Source organism: Melampsora larici-populina, assembly GCF_000204055.1.
Source record: "Melampsora larici-populina 98AG31 unplaced genomic scaffold MELLAscaffold_115, whole genome shotgun sequence".
In the NCBI taxonomy this organism is placed as follows: Eukaryota; Fungi; Basidiomycota; class Pucciniomycetes; order Pucciniales; family Melampsoraceae; genus Melampsora; species Melampsora laricis-populina.
In genome coordinates this window covers 77,031-88,124 of record NW_006768879.1, presented here as the reverse complement: position 1 = coordinate 88,124, position 11,094 = coordinate 77,031, and the positions used below count along the sequence as shown (strand labels likewise).

Below are 11,094 nucleotides of genomic sequence, written 5' to 3'. Positions count from 1 at the left end.
AACATTTTATAAAAATGCTCAGGTGGTTTCTGCCGTTCAAATACAGATTAAATTTTAAGCTTTTTGAATATGTATGTAAACAAAGGATATTCACTACTCGGACCGCCGTGATCATCAGCTTCTGCGATATCTGTATTACATAAATCATCTTTGAGAAAGCCGGTGTGCAAAATACTCTTTCACTCTTACCACACTCCATCATCCTGATACATCAATAACTCCTACTACCGAACTGATCCCCTTTTTCATCCTACAAACGCTTCATTCAATCCCCAATGGCTCTAACCCCCCAGTACGATCGTTCTGATTTCTCTCTAGAAGATTGCCCTCATGAGAACACTGAACCTCTCTCTCCTGACGACTTTGAAATTCTCAAACAGATCGGATCAGGTGGATTTGGCTCAGTTCACAAAGCAATCTACAAACGTGATCGATCTTCTTGGGCGATCAAAAAGTTGGAGAGGTTCACTGAAGGAACAAGTAATATTTTAATGATCATGAATGAAATTGCTTTGCTTGACGCAGTCGATCATCCAAACATCATCCAGCTCTTTGGATTTTATCTAACTGATGAAGACATTCACCTGGTTCTAGAACTTGCTCCCAAAGGTGATCTAGGCCATATGTTATTCAGAGGAAACTTTTCTGAAAGCAAAGCGAAGCATTTTGTCTTGCAGATTGCTGAAGCTCTTGAATATTTACACGAAAATCAAATAATCCATCGAGATGTCAAAACTCTCAATGTTTTATTGATGAACGACGATCAAATCAAACTAACTGACTTTGGTACAGCTACGGTGGTTGATTCGTCTGGATCTACTCGCGGTGACGTTGGTACTCCCTATAGCAGAGCTCCAGAAATCATCTTGAAACAATCTTACTCGAAGAATGTTGATTGGTGGTCGCTTGGAGTGCTTCTATACGAATTAGTCACTGGTCAACAACCTTTTCATGAAGGTATGTCTCAAATTTTTCACTTCTCATCACTTCTTAATCTTCTTGATCTGTTGTCTCATTTAACTGATCTCACTTTTTGTGTTTGTTTTGATAGGTTACGGTCAAGACAGTTTAGAGCACAATATCTTAACTTCAGAAGTTTTTTTTTATTCCGCTGACCTTTCTCATGACTGTTGCGAAGTGATTCGTTTATTACTGACAAAGGACCCAAATCAACGACTCAACTCTCTAAGCCAACTTAAGAGTACAAACTTTTTTTTGAACTGACATGACTTGACCTTAGTATATGCTGTGAATGAAAAAATTCTTGTAGCATCCTTGACCGTGTATCATCTTGAGCCCATGGGATCCCTCAAACTGTGTCCTATGAGACATATCATTATCCTCCCAAAATAGACATTGCATTAAATTTAGAAAGTTTCAATGATTCGCGTGCATTTGATAAACAACTTGAGTCCCATTGCAGCGAGGTTCAATTTGATCACTACGCTAGCTTTTCTATCTGTTGTATATATTTTGGGTCTAAAGACTCTCAAAACATGATGAGGTCCTCATTTGAACCTCTATGTACCAGTGAGTAAATTTACAACCACTAGATCCCAGTTTTGCTCATATAGAGAGTATGAATTTGACAGTTGGGTTAGTAATAGCATGACAGAATAGAACCATGTATTGAGTGAAAAGCGACAAAATTCGTCTATTCCTGAATTCCCAAGGGGTCAATAGATTTTTACACACATCCATTTACACTCAATAATGAGTGTAAATTTGGACGAGTGTAGAAATCTACTGTAAGTAGGGTGAAATACAATTTTACACTTAATCAGGCCTGATTTCACGAGTGCAAACAACTCATGTGTGAAACCATGAGTGTTTATTTGTAAATCACCGCGCCAAACATTGATTTTTACACCTCAACTTTTACATATCATATCGAGGGCAAATAATCTAGGGGGCAAAAATCTGTAGTAGCCCCCAAATTCTATTTTTACTCTCTAAGTCCCTTACACTCAAAGTTGGATGTATGACCCTGGGACGTTTTTTTATAGGATCACCGCGAAAGTACATATTTGCACCCCATTGGCACAGCATCTGCGCAGTATCCGACCGGCCTAACTGTGTAAGTCTTGCCCTTCTCTCCCTGCATATGCCCTTTGATCGTCACCCAACAACCTCAAACACCACTCTACCAATCTTATGAAGGTAACGTCCGATATAACGAAGGTCTCACCAACCAACCAGCCGATAAAAGCCACGATAGTCTGGATGCAATCTCATCACCGTCAACCTTTCCCTTTTCCATTCTGAGAAGAGCTCTTGTATTTTGCGCTGACATCTCAGATCCATCTCACAATGGATTGTTTCCTCCTGCGTTCACCAGCTTGTCACCCCAATGGAATTCTCCAACCGCCTGGCTCATATTCTTTGATACGACCTCCCTCTTCCTCTTCCCCAGAGTCTCAAAGCTACGAACGAGAGTTGACCGTTCTGAATTTTGTCTACCAAGTTGTTCAACTCTACCAAGTCTACCTGTTGATCCTATTCTTACGTGTCTACCCAAACCATCCAATCACTCAATCTCACAAAGCCCTTTCATCCAACCCTTCCATTTTGCTTACACTATACTGTGACATCATGTCCGAAGAACAATGAAGTAGTCATCCTGATACTGCCAGTACCCCTGATCCCTCTCAAATGACGGCGGCCAACGTTTACAACATGCTCCTTGACGCTGATAACCCAATAAAGCTAGTTAATGATTCAGTTGTCAACTCATCTCCTGGACAGCAAAAGAAAAAACACAACCGCCCAAACAAGACCGGCAAAAGTTCAAGATACCTATACCCGCGACCGGAGCACTCAAGAGGTTCATTGATCACGGGTCTACGTGCAATGCCAAAGGCTACCCTATTTACCCCAACGGCAAAACGGTTTTCGTTTGCAAACCTACCGATCAAGTCACGAACTTTGGCCACATCGCTTACCCCCACACTCAAAAGACCCATGGGGCAAAGAACGGCCCGTGGAAAACGATTTGGTTCAAATGTCTGGGTGTCTTACATTGCAAGGATGATTTCTGTGAATATGCGGCTCCACCTCCAACGGCTGATGGCAAAGCCGCGGAACTGATTCAAGAGTACGTATCCTTTCTTTCCTATTTTGTTTCATTCTCATTACGTCTCAGCTTGTTCATTCCCTCTCAGTCTCTTTCCATTTCCTTCTGGCGTCAGTCTCTTTCCATTTGGGCTGACAGTTTTTCTTCTTCTCACATCAGTCATCCCAAATGCCCTGCCATTGAGTGTGATAGCAATCACGTATGGACGCAATGCCCTGACTCCAACTGTCGAATCAACATTGAGAAACATACAGGTTGGGGTGTACTTAGACACTCAGGTACTCATAAACACGTATGGCCAACTTCGAAAAAGGGTGATCCCCTTGCCATGCGTGTGCTCACGGATCAATTGGTTAGCAATCCAAAGGCGGGACCGTTGGTCCTGAAGGTAAGTGCCCGAGTTGACTCGTCACTACGGAAGAAGTTCTAACTTTGCCTCCCTCACGTCTCGTCTCATCAGGTCGGGCAAGCAGGTGCAGGACAGACGGTCACTGCACCTGTCGTGGATATCCATCCTGCTTTTGGTAATGGCGGCCGTCTCGGTTATTTGCGACGCAAGGTGCTCATCAATAAGGGCCTCATGCCCAAAAAGGAAAGCCACGGTGGGGGTGACCGGCTCATCATGGATTTGATGCACTGGGGCAGGTACGCCACCTCATTTTCCCTTTTCTACCTTTCATTTGTTACGTTTGGTTCTGATCACTGACCGTTGATATCATGATCAAGTTAAAGGAAAACCGTGTTCAGCGGCAAAACTCCCAAAACCCCCAATCCCTATTCCAATTTTCGAGTTTTACGCGTCCCAACCAATTGAATCCATGTTGACGTGTGCCACCCCAAATCATATATTTCCATCTTGATCTTGCGAATCCAACAACCAAATTGATCCAGAACCACCCTCCATCAATGTATCTCGGATTCCAACTGCTCATCTCTCAGGTATGTTTCCAGCGCTCTCCCATTTCTACATTCATACCTCCCCCCATCAATTACTTCCACCATCACTTTGTTTTCATTGGCCATCCTCACTGATCTGTTCACTCTCTTTTTGTTTATTCTTGATGACTGACTGTTTTGTTTTGTCTCGGTTTATAGAAACTACTTGAAGAACATCTTTGGGCAGATGATGGAGTACTTAAACCTCAAAATGAACCTGTTCCTTCTGCGAGCTTTCTTTCAATTACTCATGTTTATTTACAGATTGTTTCTGCTTCACAAACCGAATCACCTAAAAACTCCATTCACCTTTGATCTCGTGATTTATTCAACATTATATCTCTTGCCTACAACACAAAGTACCTTGAACGGATGAAAATTAAACTGTTTTGATACATCAGATGTCTTTATTAAAGAGTATTTGAATAGGGTGAATGAGAGAAATAGTTGAGTTTATCGGTCTATTTCGACGATTTTGAAGAGGTTCATTCTTTTTGACTTTTCTTTGAATTGTTTCAATTCACTACTAATGCTTTCTGTGTAGCTCTTTATCAACCTTATCAGAATGATCTCAACCACCGACTTAAGTACAAATCTTTTTAAAGAAAGCAATCTCAAATCTATCAGTGATCAGGGATCATAACTGAGTCTGGTCGCATGTCAACAGGATCCAGTATGGTATGTGGTCAATCAGGATGAGTGCTTTATCTGACTTTGTCCCAATGGTTCTCAGTCTGTCTTCGTCCTCTTGATTCATCTATGATCAACAGTTATGATTTTAACAGGCTCGATCAGATGACCGAAGATAAATCAGCGGTTTTTGTGATGGATATTTATGGCAATGGAGAGCCCACGTTATCAGTGAAACACCTTTCTTACCTCTCAGCCCGAATGCCCATGATTTATGTAACAGGGTCATACAAATTACCAGAACCAACTCAAGCACCCAATCTCTTGAAGATATTCCTTATACATACTAAACCGACAGAATCATCATGAGGTTCACCGTCTAATTGTCTTGCATTCAATCGGATTGGACGAAGGTGAATTGTATTACACCAAATCAGATTGAATACAATTGAAGCAAATCAAATTGATGCAAAGCGAATTGAACTAAATCGAATCGAATCAAGACACAAATTAGTGAGCTCATCCAGATGAGTTTGTACCATTTTTAATTCAACCACTAAATCAACAATTTTGCTCATTCATCTAATCTTTCAATGTAATTCAACTGTGACTTCAATCATCAACTATCATCTGGAACTCACTTTGAATACAATCACAGACAACTTAAGCAAGTGTTTGAATCAGAACTATCATCCCTCATTCAAAGAAGGTCAAAACAATTCAATATCACCTTTAGTTTAAACATTGGACTCGAAACATCAATCTTGTTTTCAAGATCTTTAAATCATCATCAAGATTAGGAGTACAAGGGATGCGATAGATGGGAAGTATTACAAAATCCTTGCATTTATAAAATTATACAAATGGTTAAATTTCACTGGACAATAATGCATTGAAATCATAGTTAAATGGGGTAGAGTTGATAGAGGATCAAATTATGTACATAGGTTTGTGTTTAATTCAATAGATAGATCATCAAGCCTTTAAATAACTAAATCATTTGACTTCTATTCAATTTCCAAGTTTTTTCAGATCTGATCAACCTACAAATTTACTTGAAGCAAATAAAACCTTCTGACCAAGATTATCATCAACTTATTTAAGTGTGAACCAAATCCCATCAATTTGAAAATAGGATCAATTTGGTCAGATGAATGTTGGAATTAATTCTTAGTTACTGAAATCATTCAGGGTGACCAATAAATCAGTCAGATTCAAATCAGAAAATCAAAAGATTGTGTGGAATTTTGGAATTGGAGGATAGAAATGTGGAGATTGAAGTTCAAACATCTCTATCAATCCTTAATTTGAACTACAAGCCTTCAGGTATGAATGAATATCCAAGAGTAACCAGATTTTGGCAAACTGATCAAATTTATATAAAATAAAGGATATTCTTTGATGTTGGTTAGATGTACTTTATATCAGTCTTACTCGTGAAGATAATTTGTCAATTATATCAAAGTTGGAAATATATTGATTACTTTGAACAATTTATATAAATCTAATCAACATGGGAAGTGTATTGACAAATTTGAATTAGAAATGAATATAAGACATATTCATCTGATTGGTTCAACTTGGACAAAGTTGATAGAAGTCAATTGGATTTGTTATCAAATTTATTGGAACTTGAAATCAAATTCAGATATTGATCAGTCTTGGCAGGTTTACCAATCAAGTCAGTCTCAAAATGTTTTGGGGCTATAAGAGTACACTACAACAAATGACATCTTTACCCGGGGGTATAGAAAAGTAGTGTGGGCATAGAAAACTATTGGTAGGGTACTTTTCTATACCAATAAACAATGCTTTTGATACACCTATGTACAATATTTGAGATTGAGAAATTGAGTATTTTCTTTGCGCTGACTCAGCTGTATGTATTGGGACCCACAGGCAGTGTTACGGTGCACAGAATCTCAATTTTCTGTTTTTTGATATTTTTAACCTAAAATACAATTCTATGCTGATACAAGAGATCTTCAACCATGTTCAGTATTCTGTGAAGATAATGTAGTTTTCCAAGGTGAAAAAAGATTACATTTAATCTACAAAACAATTAATTCTGCATTAATTCTGCATTAATTCTGCATTATTCTGCATTAATTCTGCATTAGCAATCATTTTGGTCATCAAATGCAATCATTTTTCACCTTGGAAAAATACATTATCTTTGCAGTGTATGCACAATCTTACACAAATTGACAGACACTCTCTACATATGTACAATATGACTGATGGACCATGCTTTCCCATGGGACAAGACTCAAGAAGGGCTTTGAGTCTAGATTTATATGTACAGTCCTTGTGGTCATGTGAATATTTTCATCTGTGGGTATAGAACAGAATGGTTTGTATAGGCATAGATGATACTATCTCTATGGATATAGAAAAGTACTTTACCCATAGTTTTCTATGCCCACACTACTTTTCTATACCCCTGGGTAAAGATGTCATTTGGTGTAGTGGTATTTGAGTGCATTTTACTTCCATCTGCTCTTTGACTTATTGATCAAGGAGCAATGAATTCTATAAGTTTAAGAATTGGCCATGCACCTACACCTTCATAAAAAGCAGCAAGAGCAGCAGCACCCATTGGTAATTTCTCTCATCAAACCATGACCCAAAGCAGAAAATATCCAATTGATGTGAATCAAGTTTGATATTTTGTTGATGTACAAGCTCAAAAATATTGTGATGGAAAAGATGACATGAAAAAATTGTTAAGTGAAATGCTTCATCATTTCATCATAAAAAGGATGAAAATATATATTTTTCATTGAAGACTAAGTTGAGGATTCAAATGAAATGAGGAAACAAGGTTAGTAAAGTGTAAATTTCAATCCAAGATTGTTAATAAAATTGAAATCTTATAAAAGAAAAACAAGTAGCAAGTGATCATCAAATGAAGCTTGAAAATGGTTCCAATTTTGGGCAAGGAATAATTGTGATTAAGCTTAAAAGGAGGTGAAGGTGCTGAAAGTTTGAAATTAATATTGGTCAAGGCTTGAGTAAGAGATCCCATGGAAAAATAGGAACTTTGGTATAGAGGTGGAGTAGACAATATTTCTATTACATCAGATTTTGTTTTTAACTTCTGTGTTGAATGATTTTGCAGAATCTTTGATGCCTTTGATGTTAGGTCTTGGAAATGGAAATCATATGCATTTTTGAGCCATTTTTCTGGACTCTCATACAATATTTTGAGATCTTGCGGTCAACTGCTGATCAGAGCCATCACCAGGAGGGAGGAGGGCAACACAGAGAGAGAGCAATATGTAATGATTTGCTTGGTCTGATCACATAGTACATACTACTGTGTGTCTCCTGACTGATCAAAACTCCACACTCTTGCAGGAAACTTTTGACCCTGTAAGTTTTGTGCTTCAGGTATGAGGAGCAAGTTATCAACTGTGGGACTTAGATTTTGATGAGTCTACAATCACAAAGTAATTTTTTGTTAGACTCAAAAACTCAAGGTTGAATTTTAGAGGGGCTATTTATCACAGCTTTTGGGAAACTGAGATCAGTTTGAACATTCAATAAAACCCGTGGGAAGGAGCTGTGCGGCGCCCGCCTCTGAATGGGCTCGTAGTATCTAACAAAGGGAAGGGGACGTGTACTAGAAGAGAACATCAGAAGACTTACAATTCTACCAGAATCCACAATGTTACAGTTCTTCTTGACTCGAGTAATAGACTGTTGATAGTGCTCATGACAGCCCTTTAACTTACTCAAAGCTTTCGCTGGATCGTATTCTTTGAAGACCTTCATGTAGGCACTGACGAAACCCTTCTTCTGGGCCAACAAGAAGTCAACCACCTGTTGAACCAAAAGATCACGCTCGTGGTAGGTGAGGTTTGTGTTCGATAATTGCTCTAGAAGTGTGGTGAAATGAGCTTTGTAATGAGCCTCATCGAGGCCCCACATCCAGTTTAGGTGATTCGGTTTGTGAAGCAGAAACAATCTGTAAATAAACATGAGTAATTGAAAGAAAGCTCGCAGAAGGAACAGGTTCATTTTGAGGTTTAAGTACTCCATCATCTGCCCGAAGATGTTCTTCAAGTACTTTCTATAAACCGAGACAAAACAAAATAGTCAGTCATCAAGAATAAACAAAAAGAGAGTGAACAGATCAGTGAGGATGGCCAATGAAAACAAAGTGATGGTGGAAGTAATTGATGGGGGGAGGTATGAATGTAGAAATGGGAGAGCGCTGGAAACATACCTGGGAGATGAGCAGTTGGAATCCGAGATACATTGATGGAGGGTGGTTCTGGATCAATTTGGTTGTTGGATTCGCAAGATCAAGATGGAAATATATGATTTGGGGTGGCACACGTCAACATGGATTCAATTGGTTGGGACGCGTAAAACTCAAAAATTGGAATAGGGATTGGGGGTTTTGGGAGTTTTGCCGCTGAACACGGTTTTCCTTTAACTTGGATGATCTCAATGTTAATACCTCGGCTGAAATGGTAGTTGGAATTTGAACGCCTGGCCCTCGACCTCCTTGAACCCAACAAGCCGGGTGGGTTATCTCTCCGAGACAAATTTGACCAAATGGTGCGCCTATTTCCCAAAAGCAAGGCTTGGGTTTATTGGTGGAATGCATCAGACATCCACAGTATGCTCTTCTGTGGTCAAGAGTGCCTCCCGCTGGATGATCCTCCATTGCCGGATGAAGATCCCCTTATGGCCGAGATTCCCGACACCACCAACGGTCAGGAATCTATGCACCAACAATATTACATCCTGATGTGAGTAGTTTGTTTGTCTTTGTCATTAATTCCGTTGACCTCGCTTATAATACAATCCTGGCTAATACATTTGTGTCTGTGTGTAGCTCGGGACATTGTACAATTGTACAAGGTTTTGTCCAATTGTTACTTTTTACCGAGTCTTTGAAGAAGGACTTCAATCAATTACTTCGGGGCATTTTGGTCAAATATGGCAGTAACTGGACCTCCATGGTCAAAACCTTGGGATGGTCCAAAGAACGCACGCGACGCAAACCGGAGGCCAACAATGGACAACCTCCGGATACAACTGCTGCGCTCATTGGACCTGAAAGGGCCGGGCGACCTGTAGCCTCTCTCAACATGAACCAAGACCCTCATTCTTCCTATCAATCTTACTCAGCCAGCAACAACCCGGGCAAATGGAACCGATGCTGGGAGACGACTTTCCTCGAAAGTTTTTATCCGACATTTTCACCATTGTGGATGAACGGATCCAATGGTAAAGGCAAGGATATAGCCTCCAAACTAATCCAACACTTTTCTTTGAGGGCTTCCGCCGAACTGCATCAATCTACTCATGTCAAGTCGGTCCTCTCTTGTGGCCTCAAGTCAATGCAATCAGCGATCCAGAAAATTGCCAACATTTCCTTTGTGACAGATACTTTCCGTTTGGCCGATTTGTTCCTCGATTAAATTTTGGCCAACAAACAAACTGTGCCGACTTCAATTGGATGTCACTTCGCTTATGATTCATTCGGGACTATCAATGTCCCCTGGACCCTGATCACCATCCTAGTGAATCAATCACTCAAACTGCGGTCTCCATCACTTCGGACCTTTTCCGTGAGGCCAACTTACAATACCCAGATATCATTGATCTCCTCTACCAATGGCACACCGAAGGCCTTTACTCAACCAGCCCTCGGTGCTGCCCAAACTGCCGAGCCACTTGCAAACAGCAAGCTACGGCCCGGCGAGATTATCCTGATGATGAGGATGAAGTGTCAAATGGCGTCCCAGACAGTGCAAACGAACTGCCTCAACTCTATGAGCGCAATCGATTGGACTTCACTTCGGCGCCTATGAACATCTACTTTCACCTGGGAAATACAGCTGGTCTCAAAGAAGATGATCGCGATAGCTTCATGGGCGATATGGAGTGGCCGGAAACACTCACCTTCAACAATGTCTTGTATCACATTGTCTCGCGGGGTTTTTGGGGCTATTGTCACTATTGATGCAAGGTGGTCAGGCACGTTGATGGAGCTCAGGGGGTATGGTTTTATGACAATCGCAAGGACGATGGTCGCGCACAACTCCTTGGAAGAGAGCTCACTTTGATTGCAGGCGCTCAACCGATGACTAGTGGGCTTGTTTACTCTCGCAAGGCTACCTCTGATGAACAGAAGATCATCAAAGCCAACATAGACAAGATTAGTCATAAGAATCCAGAATTGCAAGCTAGGAGATCTGCCTTTTGTTTCCGCCGTGGACTTAGAAGGTGCCAAAGAAGAAGAAAAAGAAGACATCCCTACTGATGTACCAGTCAATGTTGGTGTTCCCACCTCGCAGATGGGTAACTTGGCGAAGCATGCCTTCTCATCAACATGTATGTCTTCTTTGATCACATCATTCCCAAACGTCAATGTGCCTTAACCTCACGTTTCAATTGATCAGGTCCGCCGGTTGATGTCACCTTTGTATGGCCAG

At 40.4% G+C, this 11,094-nt stretch overlaps 2 protein-coding genes across 2 annotated transcripts; both read left to right on the top strand.

Annotated features, from left to right (window-relative positions):
- Positions 1 to 275: 275 nt before the first annotated feature.
- Positions 276 to 1,115, top strand: MELLADRAFT_41186 (uncharacterized protein; the record flags this gene model as incomplete). The annotated part of the gene is made up of 1 exon (XM_007418953.1): positions 276 to 1,115. One exon carries the CDS (start codon positions 276 to 278, stop codon positions 1,113 to 1,115), a length of 840 nt encoding a protein of 279 aa, XP_007419015.1.
- Positions 1,116 to 4,768: 3,653 nt separating this feature from the next.
- MELLADRAFT_84518 (uncharacterized protein) lies at positions 4,769 to 5,008 on the top strand (the record flags this gene model as incomplete). Its single annotated transcript, XM_007418954.1, has 1 exon — positions 4,769 to 5,008. One exon carries the CDS (start codon positions 4,769 to 4,771, stop codon positions 5,006 to 5,008), a length of 240 nt encoding a protein of 79 aa, XP_007419016.1.
- Between the last annotated feature and the right edge of the window lie 6,086 nt (positions 5,009 to 11,094).